The 20036-nt window shown below is 37.8% G+C and overlaps 1 protein-coding gene across 5 annotated transcripts in view; it reads left to right on the top strand.

Moving 5' to 3' along the window:
* CHST9 (carbohydrate sulfotransferase 9) overlaps positions 1 to 20036 on the top strand; it is a 267638-nt gene that overhangs the window by 30505 nt on the left and 217097 nt on the right. For 2 of the 5 annotated variants that reach the window (XM_079108649.1, XM_079108648.1), the window contains exon 2: positions 442 to 657. In XM_079108649.1, the coding sequence (XP_078964775.1) occupies positions 558 to 657 (100 nt within the window). In that variant the 5' untranslated portion in view covers positions 442 to 557. Of the gene's footprint in view, positions 1 to 441; positions 658 to 20036 lie in introns of those variants that run through there. The other 3 variants (XM_079108647.1, XM_079108653.1, XM_079108650.1) reach the window with 3 other exon arrangements.

Genomic DNA, 20036 nt, shown 5'->3' with positions numbered 1-20036 from the left:
CATTCACAGATGTTGGTATCCACTTGCCTCCTGGAAGCAACCACCTTGAACAATTATATTTTTATGACATGAAGTATTTTCCTACATTCTACAAACATGTTTTTCAAGACCTGTTCTTCAGCAATACAATCTATTAGTTTTCCTCTCTTTTATAATCCTCTTAACATAAGCCTAAACTTTACAATACAAAGAGCTTAAGTCTGGCCAAAGTTTACCTGACTTGTATTAGGGTGTTACTCATTAACTGTAGGATGCTACACTCCCTAGATGAAAGTGTGCAATAGCAAATTGCCATTCCAGAGAGATCTACTTCACTCTTCCCTGTCTTGAGAGCATAACTGCATCTAAGTCTTCACTGTTATCCATATCCTGCAAGTTTTTATCCTAGTTGGGTATAAGTGCCATCAGTCAGGTAAATATGGATTTTGTTTTAAATTCTAGGTTACTTAATGGAATGAGCCCTCAAAAGACCCAAAAAGATTAAAGCTTTATGAGAAAACAAATCATGTGGTCTTCAGATTCAGACATGAGGAGAAAGGCAGCCATCTGAAGTGGTCATGAACCCCAAGCAAGTCTTCCTCTCTCTGCTGATATTTGGAGTAGCAGGGCTGCTCCTCTTCATGTATTTGCAAGTCTGGATGGAAGAGCAACATACAGGTAACGCTTGGACTTTTTTTTTTCTATTTTAATTATAATGTAACAATGACCCTTTGCAATTAAATAGGCTGTGATAACATAGTTTTGTTGTTTTGTTGTTTTTTCAACAACAACAACAAAATGACTTACAAAAGTTCAATTCTTATCTCCTAGAAGAAAGAAAGATCATACAACTCCAGTGACCATTTGCTTGGAGGCTTAACACTTAGAATATTTCTTGTATCAGTGGGAACAGCTTGGTCCCTTCAACCCAGCATTGATAGCTTTTAGAGAATTTGCTTACAAAAGTATAGCACTTCTTCTATCTCTGGTCTGTCCACCAAACATTAGGCATAAGCCTAAGGGGGAGCTAAAATGTACAGAACACTCCCTTTCTCTCTTTTTTTTTTTTCCTTAATTCTTTGAATATTTTGTGTGATATTCCACATTGACACAGAAATTCTTTAATACCTATACTATAAAGCAGAGGCTAACAAACTTTTCCTGTGAAAGATTAAGGAAAATATTCTAGGCTTTGCAAGCCAGACCATTTCTATCATGTCCACTCATCTCTGCAAAGGTATTACAAAAGTAACCAAATGGACCAGGCTGTGTTTCAATAAAACTTTATTTACAAAAAGCTGATGGTGGACTAGATTTGGTCCTTAGGCAAGAGCTCACTGAGCCCTGCTATGCTCCTCTTGTAGTTTTTTTCATTCAGTTAGCAGTTGCTGCACATTGGAGGCATTCAATTAATGTTAAAATGGATTGTATTTATAATAATATAGTATTTTTAAAGGAAATAGTGTAGAATATTATAGAAATATATAAACAGTCTACTATTGTGAAATTTACTTGTTTTTATTCATAGAAATAGGCTATGGTTTAATGACTATTAAGGAAAATAAAGTAAAAACAATTATTTCTTAATCATCTCTAATTGTGAAAAGAAATTGCTGATAATTATTTTCTAGAGAATCTATATCATTGTCAAAATGTGTTTTTAATTCCCATTGTAATTTATATGAAATATAAGATTGCACTAACTTTCCTACATTACTGAAGAATTTTATTATAATAACTGATACTAGTTAATGAAACCACCTGTGATAAATTATATGGACTAATTCCTCCTGAAAGATAACTCCTGATGTAGATCCTGTCACACAGTAACCTCCAGTGGGTGTACAATGAACAGATTAATTGAAACTCACCATAGACTTAGACTGGAATGCCACAAAGGAGAAAAAAATCAAAGATCTCAATATCAGGAGATTTGCTAATGTCATGGTCTCATACAAATTTACAAGAAGAATGTCACAAGACTCCATTACACAAAGGAAAATATGTTCACATGTACAGACTGACACATGGGAGAAATGTGGTTTGTCTGTTAGGAAGAAACTATGACATCTGAGGAAGCAGTCAAATCATACAATAATGAACATTAAGTAGAATATAGTTTACAAAATATATCCATAGGCATCAATACCTACTACTTATTGAGAACTTAATACATAACTAAATGCTTTCATAAATTTTCTCTAATTCTCATGGTATTTTGCTAGATGGGTGGTATTCTAATGTCAGCTAAAAAAACTGAGGCCTCAATAGGGTAAGGAGCTTACTAGAGGCCTCTCACCAGTAGGCCTTGGTGCAGAGGGAAAGCCCACATTTGAACCTAGGTTGTTCCACTATGAGGCTCTTGCTTGTACCCTATGCTCACCTCTGGGATTTTCGACCCATCTATAGTACAGATGAAGGAAAAGAAGGGTTCAAATGATGTGACTATAAGTACAAAGCTGAGAGTTTTGGGTGTGACCCACACACTTCCTTCCTATTTCAGTGAATGCTGAGTTTCCTTATTGAAACAGTGGATAAGGAGACAGAGAATAAGTGTAACAGTATAAGTGCAGATGTTTTAAAATCACTGAAATTGGTAAATTAAGCAACATACAATACATAAATGTGTAACCTCGGCTGCAATTTGGAATCTTAATTTGAGTTCATTGTTTCTGCAAGCTTTGGAAAATTATGGTCCTTGGCTAAGATTGGCTGGTAAAACATTTACCATTTATCCTCTTAATTGTATCTGTAGTTTTCCAGAAGCACTTTGTTGGATTCTTAATATATTTAAATGAGCTATATGTGATGATTCCCAAGCTACTAGTGACAATGAGCATAAACCTTTAACTCAAGTTTCATGTTGTAACTGAAGAAAATCTGCATTATTCTTCATGAAGACTTCTGCCTGAGCTCTGCCCCACAGCAGGCCAGGACCTTGTGGTATATTATATAGTTTCCTAGATTTAGAGGTAGCTCCATATTTTGTATATGTTTTAAATAACACCAGGAGCATCAGGCATTTTTAAAGGCAATCTGTTTTTAAACATAAAATATAAGAATGTGTGCTTCGATGTTAAATTAAAAATTGAAAAATCTCTCTCTTAGATATCTAAGAACTGTCATGCAAAGAAACTTGTCAGATGAGCTGGTTTCAGCTCCTGAAACTTCCTATAAATAATGCAAGATTTAGGATTGGAATGGTTTTGATCCAATGTACATTTCAGTTACATGTGATAACTTTTAGGTTCTTATCATATCTTATTTAAGGCTTTTAGAATCTAAGATATGGACTATTTTCTAAGAATCGTTGGATTTCCTGGGCTTTTTCTATTAAAATAAAATGTTTTAGAATTCCAAAATAAATCTTTAAAATGCTCTGATATGCAAATAGAGATTATGAAGAGACATTCTTTCATAGGTGAAGGGGAAAATGCATGGCAGAGAAATTAAAATCTGTACAGTTGTGCAATTGGATTCCTTAATACTACCAATTTTTGATAAAGAGTTAAATGATTCATTTCTTACTTCTCTGTGAATCAATGTCATTATGAATTTTATTTCAAAAACTTGTTTGTAATATTTAAGAATACATGTTTTCCATTCAGACAGATATGAAGAGCTCATATGTTCTAGTTGCTAGCTTTGTGACTGAACAAATATCTTATCCTTTCTAAGCCTCAGTTTCCTCATCTACAAAATGAAGTTAATAATATTTTCCACATAGGGTTGCACTGAAGATGAAAGGAGCCAATACTTGGAAAAGCATTCAGCATGGTGCATACAAGGAATGCAGTTGGCATTGTCATCCTAGAAATGATGCAGAGCTTGTTCTGAGTTCTCATATTAAGACTCAGTCATAATTCAGAAATACTAAATCATGCCCAAGCGTGGGCCTTGACCTATTAAGAAATAAGAAAAAAGAAAATGTCTCAGTTCCAGCTCAGGTTAAAATGCAACCTAACTGGCCCAATGCTATTCTGGTTCCCCATACAGAAGCCAGAAGGAGAATGATAGGATTAAGTGCAGAGAGGGGGTCATTGTCCTGTAACATCTCACATCTCTTCATGCTGCTTCCAAAGTTAGGTGTCCATGACCCCAACAGTATGTCTTGAAGACTTAGCAATTAGAGATGCCAAGCTCTGTGGTGAATGTGAGGATATACTGGTGAGACAGACATGATCTCATTTTTCAAGGAGAATATAGTCTCCTGAATAGTAAGGGAGAAAATGGCCCTGAGTGCTGTCTGGTGTGTTGGTAGAAGAGGATTGTCTAGGGTTACAGAAAAAATGCAGGCCCTCCATTTGGGGGAAAAATAATGAGTTGGGACCAAATTAAAGATCCCAGTCAGTTGTCAGTGATAGAACTGCTGTCCAGGTAGAAACACAGGAAGGACTGGGGTGGGAGTTGGGGACAGGGTGTCCAGGCCAGGAGGACAAATTCAGAATAAATCACAAAAATAGCTCTCCCTCCCCCTAGCTACTGTTCACACTTGCCATTTTGTTCTCTTTCTGTAGGCAGAATCTTGCTGACAAATAGAACAAGGATCAAAGTGCATGGGGATGTAACTATTTTATGTTTGCAATAAGATAGAGCTAAGACCCTATCATGATGGAGTTAGAATCTCAGATCTGGAAAAGAATTAAAAGATCCTTTTGTGTACACCCTCTGTGTCTGAATGTTTCCATGGAGACTTGTGATGAGATTTAATCCCCACATGAGCTACGAAGAGGGTAGAACTGAATCTATGGTATTTGGAGGTAATATATGGTATTAATTACCTTTGGAAGAAAGTAATTAAAGATAAACAAGACCATAAGGATGGGCCCCTAGTTCAGCAGGGCAGTGCCTTTATATGAAGAAGAGAGACCTGAACTAGGACATTCCTGTGATGCTTGTGCCACTTGAGACTCCACAGAGAAGTCCCCCTAGCAAGAAGAACCTCATCACATGCAGTTGCCTGATCTTGAACTTTCCATTTTTTAGAAAAATAAGTTGAATAAACCTTCATTTTTTATTAATTACTCAGTCTGTGGTGTTAAGTTATAGCAATGGAAAGTGAACTCAGTCATTATCATTATGATATCACTTTCTTTTTTTAACAAAAATATCTCCCCATAGCCACAGAGTAGAAAGGACTCTAGTTTCATTGCCATATCTCTTCCTCTATCAAACCAAACCCTTTACTGATTCTGTGCCCCAGTGTCAGGCCTGGGATGCTCATCTCCCACCTCCCATCTCTCGCCTGTTAATGCTTAGCTCAAATGTCATTTCCCTTATTCACCCTTACAGATAAAGTCCCCCCGCAACTCTCCCTTCACTTCTTTATTCCCTTCACAAAAATCATCACAGTCAGTACCCCTTCATTCAGTTACTTGTTGACCATTTATTGTCCATATCCCTCTCTGTCTTAATTCCATAGGACAGGGACCTAGTTGGGCAGACTGATCTCAGCATCCCCTTTCCATAGCATGGAACCTAATATGTGATAGGTGCATGATGTTATAGTTGTGTGGGTGAATAAATAATGTTTTGTTAGTTATCCAACCTCCCCACCAAATGTTTATATAGATAATTTGAAAATTTCCAGGGACAAAGAATTCAACACGGGACTACAGAAACCCCCAAGGCATCCGAGGACTATAGCAACCTCCTTAGAAAGATCCGTATATTAATTAATAGAATCTGCATCCTTAATCTCTTCTCACTCACTTACCTGTATCTGTGACACTTCATGAGGCTCACCCTTTCCCTATAACAGAGCTCGATCATTTTCATGGAGGATAAAACCTCAGATTTTTTAACCATGAAAAACACAATGAAGGTCACCCTTGATTAAACCATACATTTCCTCTACATTCTTTCACAATGTGATGTGTATTAATCTTGTATGTAATTTGTGTTAGAAAGAAGAATATCTAATAAAATTTACTATCAACTAGTGATATGCATGTTTTTAAAAAACACAAAACAGTAAAACTTAACATAGAGTTCATCTAATAGCTTATATTATTTCTAAGATGTTCCAGAACTAAGTTTGGTCTCAGCCATTTTAAACTAAAGCATTTCCCTAGCAGTATTCTATATTATAATGGTATAAAAATCTTTCTGAATAATCTCTAAGCATTTTTATTGAGGACCAATAACTTTAGCTATTAATAACATTTGTGTAGATATACTTTGAACTCAGACACTCTGACTTTTTTTCATCTTTAAGTAGACATCTTTTGTGATTTCTAACAGTTTCTTTCTGATTTGCACCAAATAAGTACTGATATGTGAATTTAGTTTATGATTAAGAATTAGTACCTAAGATCAATGATTTTACTATGAGTTATCATTGATGACCTATTAAAGAATCATATAGTTATATTTCCACTTTGGTCTGTGGTGAGCATGTGCTTCACATGCATGAGACCAAGTTCAATCCCCAGCACTAGCAAACAAGACAAAACAAAATGATCTAGGGAATAAATGAAGAAATGGTTGAGTCAAAACTATAATCACATTTTCTTAAAAGTCATGTCACACTGGGTGTGGTGGTGCACACCTGTATTCCCAGTGACTTGGGAGGCTAAGGCAGGAGGATTTCAAGTTCAAGGCCAGCCTCAGAAATTCAGTGAGGCCCTAAGCAATTTAATGAGATACTGTCTCAAAATAAAAAATAAATAAATAAAAATATCTGGGGATGTAACTCAGTGATATAGCATCTCTGAGTTCAATCCCCAGTACCAAAAATAAATAAAGAAATAAAGAAATAACAAGAAGATTTATGTCACCAATCCCACCAATTCAAGTTCTATGAGATTCTGCCCCCAAATATGCTTTACCTGAGAAGTAACATCAAGGTTGTATCCCAAGTGATGGCTACTTTTCTGTTTTACTTTTTCAAAAGTACACAAACATCAGGGTTTCAGTTGTATTTTAACCCTGTTTCATTCAACTTTGTGTTGGTGTGACCAGAAGACCTGAGCACAATTTTGAGAAGGAAAATTTTATTTTGGCTCACAATGTCAGAGGTTCAGTTCATGGTCAGTCAACTGCATTACTCAAGGTCCAAGGTGAGGCAGAACATCATGGTGGAAGGGTATGATCAAGGAGTGCTGATCACCTGAAGGCAGCTGGGAAATAGAGAGAGGGAAGAAAGGGCCACAGGGAAGAAGACCCTTCCAGAGTACACCTCTAGTGACCACCTCCTTCAGCCATGCCATACTTGCCTTTGTTACCACCCACTTAATTCATCAAAGTGGATCAATCCACTGATTAGGATAGACCCCTCATAATCTTGTTATTTTACTTTCTAACATATTTTGCATTATTCCACGCATGAGCTTTTGAGGAATGTCACATATCTAAACCATAACAACCCTCCTGTGTTTTTGTAAATATGAAAGCAAAAAGTTGTAGCTGTATGCTCATGGTTTCAGGCAAAGGAAGGCAGCCTTATTGCTTCCTCTCAGACAATTGACCAATTTTTCACAAGCAAACTGTCTTCTATGCTTCTTGGGTTTTCTAGGGAGAGTCTGTCTTGCTCTCTTTTTCAAACTAAGTTTGTTCTTTCTCTCTCTACATTGAAGTTTATTTCTGGCATGAAGAATTGTTTCTAGACTACACTGGTACCTTCTTTGTTCGTGAGCCTCTCTGATGAAAGAATACATCCTTTTCCTCCAAAATTAGGCTGTTCATCCTGATTGTGATGTTGTTGTAGTGAAATTATATTTTCTTTCAGGGTATCTTTGTATACCTGAATCAGAACAAAGCCACTTTTAACATGGGAAGACATTATGTTTACTGTCAATCATAGTCCCAGAGGAATACAATTGCTTTTCTTGAAAAAGTCGCTCCTTTGAATTACTTCCCCCTGGTTTAGCCAGGATGGCAAACATTTTCTAATCAAGTGAGCACATGCTTCTACCTCCTTGGGTGCTGCCACAGCACATCTGCCTTGTATGCTACTGTCCCTACATCAGGGCCTTTGTGTTAGCTGTTCTTCCTGGAGCACATTTCCTGGGCTGTTTCCATTGCTGGCTTTTTCTAATCCTATAGGCTATAGCTGAAATGTCACCAACCTATGAGGAGTAGAAATCTCCAGATCTTTTCTCTCACTGCACCTGTCTTGTTATTGTTTTTGGTTTTTTTTAAATTTACTTTATGGCACTTGTTCCAATCTCTAATCACTTTTTGTTTGCTTGCATATGATCTGTATCACCCAGTGACATGGAAGCTTCCTAAGGGTGGAGAACTTGTGTGCTGGTCTGCAGGGCTCCTGAAGCTTCCTCCTGCATCCGGGTGCTGATTCCGATCCTTATTTTGCTATGAATCAGACACATTCACCTTTTCACTGTTGATTCTTACTCACTCAGTCCCCTGTACCTTGATGGTCCCTGTGGACTCTGTCTTCACTCTCTACCCCAGGTGTCTGAATCTCTGGAAAGGTCAATATTATACCCTGCTTTTACCTCATATCCCAGAAAGGAAGGTAGAATAGTTTCAAGTTGCTTAAAGTCTCCTTACATTGAATGCTGTTCAGTAGCCAAACTCTGAAGGAGATTCCATCCCTTTGTCAAACCAAATAACAGCTAGACAGAGAGAGAAAGAGAGAAAGACAGAGAGAGAGAGAGAGAGAGAGAGAGAGAGAGAGAGAGAGAGAGAGAATTTCAAATGATTAATTGAACTTATCCAGGAATAGCATTGTAGTGGGAATACAGGTGTCATAACAAACTATGTGTGTATTCAAGGAGGTTGAGGCAAAGAGAAGTTTTTACCAGCAGAAAGGGGAAAATTCACATAAGCTACTTGGATACATTGGTCTTCAAGCCCAGAGTTAGAAATTGCCATCAGTTCATCGGTGGGTTGATTGCTGAGTCAATGTTTTGTCTAGAGAATCTCATCTGAACTGCTGCAGTTAGAGAATATTAAAGGTAAACTTTGTCACAGAAATATGTGCATTTGCAAGCTCTGCAAAGTTTGTGGGGTTTCACAAAGTCTTTTTGGGACAGTACTTAGGCAAGCATAAACCCTTCTTCATTATTTCTCAGCTTTCATTTTGTCTGGGTCTGGCAAGAATGATTTTGTCTTATTATTAGCAACTTTCAAAACTTTTAAATAAATTTTGAAGATCTATTAATGCATTTTAATTGAATGCTTTAGATCTCTACCTGTATGTGGAGCACACACGCAGAGTCACATTGTTGCTTCAGAACAGCCCTTACTCTTCTCAGGCTGCTCTCCCTAATTCCTCCATTTCTTTTGATGGCTGCTCCTTTTCTCCCACACAGTCTACTAAGTTGTACCCAAAACTGCCATATTACAAAGTAACCCTTCATTTGGTCCATTGACAGGTGTCTGATCAACAGTAGACCCATCATTATTAGTATGTTACTGTACACTGTTGCACACAATGATTTAGGAATCCAGGAATTGTGTGACTGAGCTAAGCTTGGCCAGTGAATGATTCTTTCTTGGGGCTTTGGTTTTTAAGACCTGGAATATGGGCCTGTCTGTACTGCATGATGTAATACTCAGAAACTTGCATGGCTGTTTTCCACTGTGTAGACCAGAGTGGCCGAAGGTGCTAGGCTTGTAAAGAGTGGAGAAGAAAATCAGAAAGGAAAAGAGGGGCAGTGATAGAGTAAACCCAGCAAGTGTTTAGGTTCCTGGAACTACTTCTTCAAAGGTCCCACGCAGATCCTGCTCTTTCTTAATTTTTTTCCCCCAATATCAGTGAGCAGTCATCTTTCTATTGAATTTCAGAGGGCCCTCAATATGGAACCCATCATGTCTATTCATCCTTTATGATAGAGACTAAAGAATCAAATGGCACAGAAGAGTTGCCATCACTGTTTATATTTTATTTTACACTACAACCTATTCACTACCATGCCCTAGCACTTAATGCAGTGCCTGGCATGAGTAGATGCTCAGTAAATCTTAGCCAAATGAATGAAGCACACTAAAAGCCAAGTTTAACTGAGTTAAGAGGGAAAGTGAAGCTGGTGTTTACCTCTGGATTTTTCAGAAATCAAAGTACTTAGTTTAGTAAGGAGTAGATTTTCTCCAGGGGTATCCTGAAATACCTCCTTTGAGATCACAAATGTGTTACCTGAAAGAAAAGGTGGTATACTTGCACAATGGAGTGTTACTCAGCCCTAAAATGAATGAAATTCTACTATTGGTGGCAAAGTGGATGGACTCTAGAGTACCTTATGTTAAGTGAAGTAAGCCAGACACAGAAAGACAGTTCCTTATGAACTGTCTTAAATGCAGAGGCCAAAAATGTTGCTCTCAGTATAGAAGAATGTAACTTAGTGATTACTGAAGGTTGGGAGAGGTGGGGAGAGATGGATAACAGGTACTAAAATACAGTTAGCTAGGAAGAAGGGGTTCTTGTTTTCAACAGCACAGAAGTGCGACTAGAGTTCCAATAACAGATACATGTTTTATGAAGATCTAGAAGAGAGGAGCTCGAAGGACCCACACATAATGAAATAAAGAGATGGAAATGCTAATAACCCTGGCTTGATCTGTACACATCATATAATTGTATTGAAATATCACTATCTCACAAGTATGAACAATTCTTACATGTTAATTTTTAAAAACTCACAAAAAGAGAAAAGGATGAAATGATCAAAGACTTTGAGAACAATAATAAAATAGAAAATATGTTACCCAGAGAGGTTAATTTTTCTATTTGTCATATTTTGTTTTTAACAAAGTCTAGGTCATCAATTAGCAGACATATTGTAAGGAAAATTCAAAACTTAAATGAGGACTCAGATAAGATAACCTTTTAAAGTCTCTTATTCTGTTAAATTTCATGTGGCTAGCTAGCATTTTGTGTCTAAAGGAGATATTAGCGAAGTCTTAGAAGCTTTCCATTTTGGAGGTGGTATTTTGTAGTGGAAAGTTCTGAGGTAAAGCTACTGACTTCTAATCTGTTTTGTATCCTTGAACAAGTGGATTAAGCACTCCAGATTCTGGTTTCCTTTCTTCTCCTGCTTCCATACTTTTTTCCCTTCCTGGGATAGTCACCAATCCTAAATTTGTCATCACATTCCTATCCATGTCTCTATAATTTTTAACACATTCACGTATTGCTTTTTCATTCCATTTGCATATATTCTTTTGCTACTTGCTTTTTTATTCAGCAGCAGGTTTTTGAAACTTGTCTATATTGATACGGGTAGTTCTAATTCATTCACCTGCTAGATTAATACTTCATTATGTGGATATGCTACAATTTATACATCCATCTCCAGTTGATGCACATTAAAATTGTTTCTAAGGTTTTGCTCTCACACATGATTCTGCTGGAATATCGTTGTATAATCTCTTTGTTCACATGTTTGAGAGTTTCTAGGTTGGGAAGAAATTACATATGCTACAATATTCCCTCATGCTTAAAACTCTATTTGCCATATTATTATTTTTTTCTTTGCTCAGTTGAATCCAGACTAGGACTTCTTAAACACCACATATGTTCAGTGGTAATTCTAGGAAAACATACACAGAAATATTTATTTGGGTACACTGATTTCCATGCAGAATTATAGCAGAAAGATATAACCATCAGACACAGAATCTGTTATCACAGTGTTTCTTTCTTTATTGGTATGCCAACAGAGTAGTTAGCAGTTCATTGAAAATCGATTAAAATAATTACCGGGTCATTAGTGTGGACTTCCAGTATGAGTGTAAAGCCCTCACTCACTAAATTATTCACAGCAATAGGCAAGTTAAGTCCTGTTAGCAAGTATTGATTCGGTATGTAATACTACCTAGCCCAAACTCTAATTCTCCTAATAAAAATAAACTTTTTTAAATCCAAAGCATCAGCTGGCCCCAGCTTCCTCCTTTTACAGAGAAGCAGCTGAAAGGTGTAAATTTGCATAGCCTCAAAGCTGATTCCTGAGAACCATCTTTTCTGTGCAAAACTTCCTCCTCTTCTCCTCCAGGCTTCTTTTCCTCTTCCTTTCTTCCTTCCCCTTGAGACCCAAGAGAACTCAAGATACTTTGAATTATTTGTAGATTTCCTGAAGTGACCTGAACATAACTGTCCCAAAGCTTTTGTAAGTCTAGCAACCAGATGCATCACCAGAAGCAAGAAGTTGGTCTTGCTTTTCCAGCTGAAACATCTGTGCTCAAAGAACTTATTATGATTAGTCTGGTCGGGCCCCAGTTTCAGAAGACATTTCACTGTTACACAGCCACGGTCTTTGGGAACAACTCACTCCTCACTCTGTAGCTTTCTTTCCAAACTAACTCTCAAGAGGAAATCAAGCTACTGAAAGTTTTGTTGGGAAGTTGCATAGCATCTAGTTCAGCACAAATTAAAGCAGATACCTGGCAATGTGAGGCATTTTTAAATAAAAGAACTTCAATATTCATTAAATGTCTTCCTGTTGTTTTTCCCTAAGTTGCAGAATACTAGAAGTTTTGTGGTCTTTCATATATGGGGTTGAAAATAATTTTTTTGTGCTAATCAAACACAGAGAATAAATCACTGGTGTGCTCTTTCTATTTCTAAACCTTTTAGCTTATTGTGTGAGTCAACATCGGCTGTGAACATTGCTTTCATGCTTGTCTGCTTCCCTACTGGCAGTCCCCTGAGGGTCAGGGTCACAGCACATGGAACACAGGAGACCCCAGTAAAGAGATCAATGGAAAAAAATTGGAAGGGAGATTCCAGAAAGTAAGAGTAACCAATGGATTATGCATATATCTGGTGTAGTCTCTACCTTCTTGGTCTGTTTGGGAGCTTTGCGACTCTAGGTATTTCATTTTGCCAGTCAAACTTTTGGGTCACTAGTCATACCAGTTACATAGGCTTACTGCAGTATGCAGAAATCATTTAATTAATGATTATCATGTTAATGGAGCAATATCCTTCCAACAGTTAAAATACCTACTTTGTCAGTCAATGTCCCCTACTATCCTACATTAAAGATGTTAGGGAATTCTTTTTACTTTTCTTGGGGTCACTTCATGAATTAGGAATAGCCCTGCAGGAATGTTTTGCTCCAGTTTTGAGGAAGTTATATAAGCTACTTCACAAAATACTGTATTTCATAGAGTCATTCTTCAAGATCACCTTGGCTGTCTGTTTTTGTATGTGGTAGCTGTAGACTGTGATAGACCCAGATAAATTAATGGGACCTTAATGTTGCCTGGCAATCCTATTATTCCCTCTTAAACTTTCTCTCCCCTATTTTCTAGAGGAGTAATTTCTGATGTGTTACTTCCTCCTTAGTGACTCTTTCCTCTTCCTCTCTTCAAGAACATCTCTCCCGGTGTCTCCATGAAGATGGCTTCTCCTCCTCCTCCATAGAAAAGAGATGAGAGCATCAAAGTTAAAACTCCCAGAACTTCCTGTTACTACCATGTAGACTACCTACTTCTACCTCCATTCTCCCTCTTCCTCCAGCTACTTCCTCCTTCCCCTCTCCCTGCTCCTCCTCTACCTCCTGCTCCTTTTCTTTCTCCTCCTCCTCCCGTCTGGCTTCCAAGGTCTTTACCCCTCCAGTGATCCAACTTATCCTCTGCTTATTCTCTTCTCCTGTATCTTTTTATATCTCTGCTGCTTCCTTATATCTATATTTAAAAACAGTTCAATCTCCCCTATCTAAAAATAAAGTATAACTCAACTCACCAATTCTTTCAACCACTCCTTCCCTGTTGCCCCATGGATCTCTTCCCTCCTCTTCAACTTCTTTAAAACATTTTTGTGTGACCACCACCTCCATTTCATTACTCTCTCCACTTACCCTTACCTCATTACTATAGTTGGTCCCCATCAACCACTGGTCCTGTTTTTCCCAAGAACTTCCCCACTACTGAATGCTATGCGTCCTCCCCAGGCCTCATCTTTGGATTTCTCTGCAGCACCAGATCCTGGCGACCTCACCCATGCCAGCTTCCCTTGCCCTCCATGTGAACAGACTCTTCCAGTTTTCTTGCTCCTCTGATTTCACTCCCTTTCCTGTTTGATTCCTGTTCCCATCCCTTAAGCATCAGTGTCCCCCAGAGTTCTCCCCTCAGCCCTCTTTTCATCTCATTCATTGTACATCCCCTGTGCAATCCCATCCTCAGAAATCCAATCTTTCTCAAACCTCTGTAGCCATCTGCTTCCTGAGTATAGGTGCTTGAATGCTCCACAAGCTCCTCACAGTCAGGAAGATCAAAGCTGTCAAACATTGGAGTCCTTCTGACCCCTCAGTGGTCCTCAGGACAAAACCATACTCCATAATTTTGCTGGCCAGGTCCTTCATGATATGGCCTGTACCTAACTCTTTACGCTCATTTCTGGCCACATTTCTGGCTTTGCACTAAGCTTCCAACTGAGCTAAACTTCCAGTTTATTGAACTGTCCATTGGATTCCCTAACCCTCAGTCCCTGCAGGTGCCTCTAGAACATGTCTCGTTCCTCAGCTGTCTAAGTTGCCCCCCTTTTGTGCTCTCTACAGGTCCTGGCTAAAACTCTCATGATGGTAGATATAGAGTATATTATTTCATCCTCAACCAACTAGACCATGATCTGGGATGGTAGCACTAAGGGGACATATCATTGCATCTCCTGGGCCTGTCTTGTGCTTTCCTTGACCATTATAGGAAAGATTTTGTTAGCCCAATTTGAAAATATCGAATTAGAAATATCTGTATAGAAATCACTGGCATACCTTTTCTCTTATACATATGTCAGACACCCCCTCTGTAGTCATGGAAGTCTTGTCTTTTCAGAGTGCCCATGAGAATCCACCATCTCATTTCGTGGAGAAAAAGTGTATGATTGTCTTCGGTCATGGTGACATATTTTTGGCAAAACTTCATCATGCAGTATTTTAATGATAATGTAGTTCAATTGTAGTATAATGTAATATTCTGGCTTTTTTTCCATTGTTAAATAAATTTACTTTACAGGTTAGTTATTAAACTTCCATTCAGTTGCTTCTCTTAAAACTCACTTGGGTTACCCATCTATGTGACCCATAGTGCAAAATTGTTTTCCAAAGTGTTTGTGATTTTTAAAAGCCAGTAAAGAAGAATGTGGGGGTAGAGTTAACCTCACTGACATTGACAGTTATTTCTCAAGAAACTTTCCATTTGTTTGGCCTCATATCAGGGAAAGAACAAAATCTATCATGTGCAAATGTCATTTTCTTCTATTCAAATGACATTTAATGGCTATGTGGGTGGCTGCTGGTTGCATATTTAGTAAAGATTCTTGATGGAAAGAGAATTTTCTTCATTAATTTTTCAAAAAATTAAGAAAGGCAGAAATTGATGTCAGAGTGGTTTAGATTTATTTCAGAAGAGCAATACAGTGGGAAACTACCCACCTTCCCACGCTGTGGCTATGTCCTGAGCCCAGTACTTGTGGAAAACACCTAAACACACTCTTAATAAAAACATCATAATGATAAATGTAGAATTCTAGGATGCTTATCAAGTGCCCTCTGGGTAAAGTCCCAATTAATAGTTGTTTGTGAATAAAATTAAAAACAACAATAGATGTAAGGACTTATATATTTCATGGTCCTATGAACAGCTTTCAAATTACTTTTATGACCAATTCATTGTGAATGGTTAACATATATAAATTAAGCTTATATAATTTTGTTCTTCTTATAATATGAAATATGCTTAGAAACAAATAATTTTTAGTGTAAAATTTTCTCATTGGTTTCTACTTGACCCATTGCATAAGAGTTAGCTAAAAAAGACATATTTAATATCACTAAGAAAAACTGTCAATTTGAAAACATGGGTCAGATATATAAAGCCAAAAATATCTATAACAGGAGAAAACAAGAGTAGCATCCAGCTTTCATGCACTCAATAAACCAATGTAAGCTTGACTAAGGCTTCTTTTAAGTTTGCTCTGGAGAGAGGCAAATCCATAAAATGGTCAGTCTGCTTATTATCACACTGCCAGAAATATATTGTAAACAATGAAATTGCTTCAGAATTTTGGACTCAGAATTTTATGATTGACATTTAAGGGTCAGTGCTTGCATTTTAGATCCATCCCTGAAGCAATTCAATAATCAACAGAAATCAGAAGTCCCTTCACTGAACCACTGACAGAAAATTAGGTTGAGATTCCCAGTTTGCTTTGAATATAAGGTAGTATGTCTGATAACCTTAAAAAGGCTAAGGAAGAAGATATAACTGCAAACCCAAAACTCATATCCAGAATGCATGGTGCTATGGTTTTGGAAGGTGTGTGAAGTTATAAGCAATTCAGAAATGATGGGGAAATGGTGACATACTTTAAATGAAATCTAGTTGTAATGGGAAAGTTTAATAGGTTTTAATTCTGTTCTCTGGAAGTGTTTTACATCCACTCAATTGAGCTTGAAATGGTGGGCATGGATTTGAACAAAAAAAATTTGAATGGATTCCAATTCTACCATGGCACTACCCACTGAAATTTAAATAGCATAAGTCTTGCTTAGTTCAGAGCAACAGGTAGGCAGCTTTTTTCCTCTGTGTTTCTTACATTTAAATTTCCTCTTTTCTGTTTACAATTGGCAAGAGTCAGGTTATCCTTGATTTCTGCCAAGATGCCAAGTTCACTTGGCTGATGTTGGATTCCAGAAGGCAAAGAGGCTTCTTCCCTGAAGCAATTTCTGATTAAGAAGAAAATGAGATCTCAGGTGTATTTTTAGCATCTGGAATTCTTAAATATTCATTTATTCAGTTTTGACTTTGGGGACCCTTTGCATGGTTACATTTCTTGTGAGTGTACAGTGTGTAACACTACTGTTGTGAATCATTATATTAACTTCCAACCATCGTGTTGCTTTTCCTGCAGTGAGCTCCCTTGTAAGACTCCTGTGAATTTATAAGGGCATATATCTATCCATGTTTGTATTCTCTGAATATTTATGAGAATCACTGATGGCCAAGTACTGCAGAGAAACGTAAGAATTCCCAAGAGAGGGTGTTTGTGAAAATGTGACAGAGTAGTATTTCCTCTGCCTGATCAGAAGTGTCTAGAGCCTAGGTTTGGGGAAGTGGTGGCTTTTGCAGAGCAGGCTCATCACTAGATTCTGGCTGTCTCCTCAGATCCTAGCAAACCACATTCTCTATGTCAACATATAAAAATGGTCACTTCTAGGGTTGTGATATTTATGCCTGCTTTGGAGCAAACGGATCCCAGCAGCTCTGAGAACTAATAAGGTGTCCTGGGTAAATGAATAAATCTTCCCTTCTTTTTGACATTTCTCCCCATTGCCTATTAGCTTTCCCCAGACTTCTCCCCTCTTTTTGTTCTGCTCCTGTAGAATTTAACTCAACCCATGGCATGAAATCTATCTTTACCCTATTAGAAGCTACTTTTTTCTACAAATGCAAACTTTTTATTTATTTTTTTAAATCCATACAATTCCAATAAAGTCACTAGGATCCCACTGAATATTTATTATGGTCTTTTACCAAGATCATAGAAATAATCAGATTTAGAGACATTACTGAGTATTGGCTCTGACATGACACTGGGTTCAGGAGACTTCATCTCTTCATCACTGACAGAGAAGGGACAGTAGGGAGGAAAAGGGGGCCATGCCTTTCCTGTCAATCATAAAGGATCAAGGCCAACATTCCAATAATAAAGTGCTGCCAAGTTAGCAAGAGAAAAACAAAGCAATGTGCATACAACATACAAAACTCAAAGGAAAGAATGTTTGAAGCTTAACTGTCTTGTTCATAGGAGAAAGGGAAGCGGGGAAGGTAGTGGCAAGTTAGGGAAAGGTGACCATCCCAACAGCACTGTGAGCAAAGAGTTTCCCAGTTGACCTCCCAGAGTCACCCTCCAAAATACAGTAGTGGTTCATCTTTCCTGATTATTTGGTGAGATCATCCTAGGAAAGGAGTTAAGGCAATTGTATCTCTTTTCTTAATCAGACAAATAACTTCTGAGACAGAACCCTTCTTGCACTCCAGGGAGAAATGAGGAAAGGTTAGTGGGACCTTGAGTCTGAGACGCTTGTCTTTAGCTTCATGTGTCAAAGCACCAACAGGGCTTGTGAAGGTTGGTAATCAATGGGATTTTAGCTCAGACCCAGTGGTTCCAGTCTTCCCCAAACCCATCTTGTGGTGATTCTTGATTACAGAATGCATAACTGGAGCAGATACTCAGCACCAGTAGAATCTCCTTCATGGAGAGTTCTAAGAACACATCTAATGCATGTCTAATTCTCAGAAAATGTCCAATGCAGGAACTCTGCCTGATCTGTATGCTATTCCTAATAGGTGTCTATTTAAAAGAAAGAGATAAACTGCTGCTGGCTCCAAGGGAACTCCTGCTAAGTAACCCAGTTGCCTTGGCCAAGGCCCTCGATCCCCTGGAACTGTCTCCTGACCTAAAACATAAGGGAGTTATCACAGGAGTGGTTCTCATTTCCTTCTGGCTCTAACATTGCTGATCTTCCTGCTCAAACTTCTTATTTCAGCACTTTTTCTTATTTCAGTAGTCAAAGTGGAGATGTATTGGGTTCATATCTATTTCTTTGTATTATAACAAAATAAAGATAACCTTGACATGCCTGCACATTTTTAGTGATAGATTGTATAATAAAAGCTAATGTTTTCCTATATTCTTTTGCTTCCCTGTGCATCAAACTTATCTTTATCTTTATCTTTATCTTTGCTCTCTACCAGTCCCACCTGTACATTTTGGAGTTCTTACTAGTTTGAAAAATGTGTGTTAGTAAGTCTAATGAATAATTACATGGGGGAGGGGGTGATCTAAATTTCAAATACAGAATAATTGCCCAAGTCTTAACCAAAACTTGTATAGCATAATTACTTTGTTTTTCCTTTCCACAATTTTTATTGTTGCTCTGCATCTACAAGGCTGATTTTTCATTAATTTTTAATGTTGTTTGTAACCTGATTGCAGTTTGTATTCAGTGTAACTTTGAATAGAGTTCTACTCACAATGGAACACAATATTGTAAAGCTTTAATATAAGACAAAAGCTCTTACTGAAGTTGTAGGACCGGCATTTGTATTAAGGTTGTTCATTTAATGGAAGGAACATGCTTACACGAATCTGGGATCATATCTGGGCAGTAGCAACAGTTATAAGCAGTTCAAATAGGAAATCATTTTTAAAACCTTTTATGATAAGTTTCTCTAATTCATTTATTTGAAATACATTGATGCATTTGTTCTTTCATTATTATAATACAAAAAGGGGTAACACAGGGTCAATCCTGCCTCCCTCTCTCATCTACACTTCTCTTATTTTCCCTGGTTATTAGAGGGTGGGAGTTTCAGCTTCTCTCCTCAGGCTTCCAACTCAGCTTTATGACACCCTGGAATAAGCTATATTGATCACATTTGTAAGAAAAACATCCAAATGTATTTGTTGTACACAGCACTGGATTTTAAGAGACAGAAATCTATTTTCAAGTATGCTAAATCAATAAATGGGTAGATAAATGGATGGAAGGAAAGAAGAAAGAAAGGGAGGGAGGGAAGGAGAGAGGGAGGGAGATAGGCACACTTAATAAGAGACTTTTCAAAATAGTTCCTGGGAAGTCCACATTTGTTTCAGGAATCACTCAATCTGGTGTTCTAATAATGTCATTGACAGTACTCTCTCCATTCTGGCTTCTCTTCTTGGCTTGACTTTATTCTGTTCACTGTCATAGTCAGTAAACTACTGTGTTTGACAAAGAAGATACCCATGAGAAATCCCAGGCTTTTATCATCTTTATTGATATCAACTGAAAAGAAGAGACCCTTTCTCCCCTAGTGCCCATATCCATCACTGAGAATGGACTCTGAATCATCTTGCCAGGGTCTTCTGCTAAACCTACATAGCAGTTCCTGTACCCATGGAAATAAATATTCTGATTGACCTTCCTGAGCTACAGACCTTTCCCCATCCCAAGAAAGTATGGTCTGGGCACTAATAACCTCATGCCAATCAAGGAGAGTGGATGGAGGAGGCTGTACTCTAAAAAAAGGCATAGAGACAGGGTTTAAACTGAGGTCCACAGTACCACATTCAGCTGTGCAGTGGTGGAGAGCTCACAAAGTGACCT

Source organism: Sciurus vulgaris (genome assembly GCF_902686455.1).
Source record: "Sciurus vulgaris genome assembly, chromosome: 13".
Taxonomy (NCBI): Eukaryota; Metazoa; Chordata; class Mammalia; order Rodentia; family Sciuridae; genus Sciurus; species Sciurus vulgaris.
Note: the sequence above shows the minus strand (reverse complement) of the source record. Positions and strands in the feature narration are given on the sequence as shown.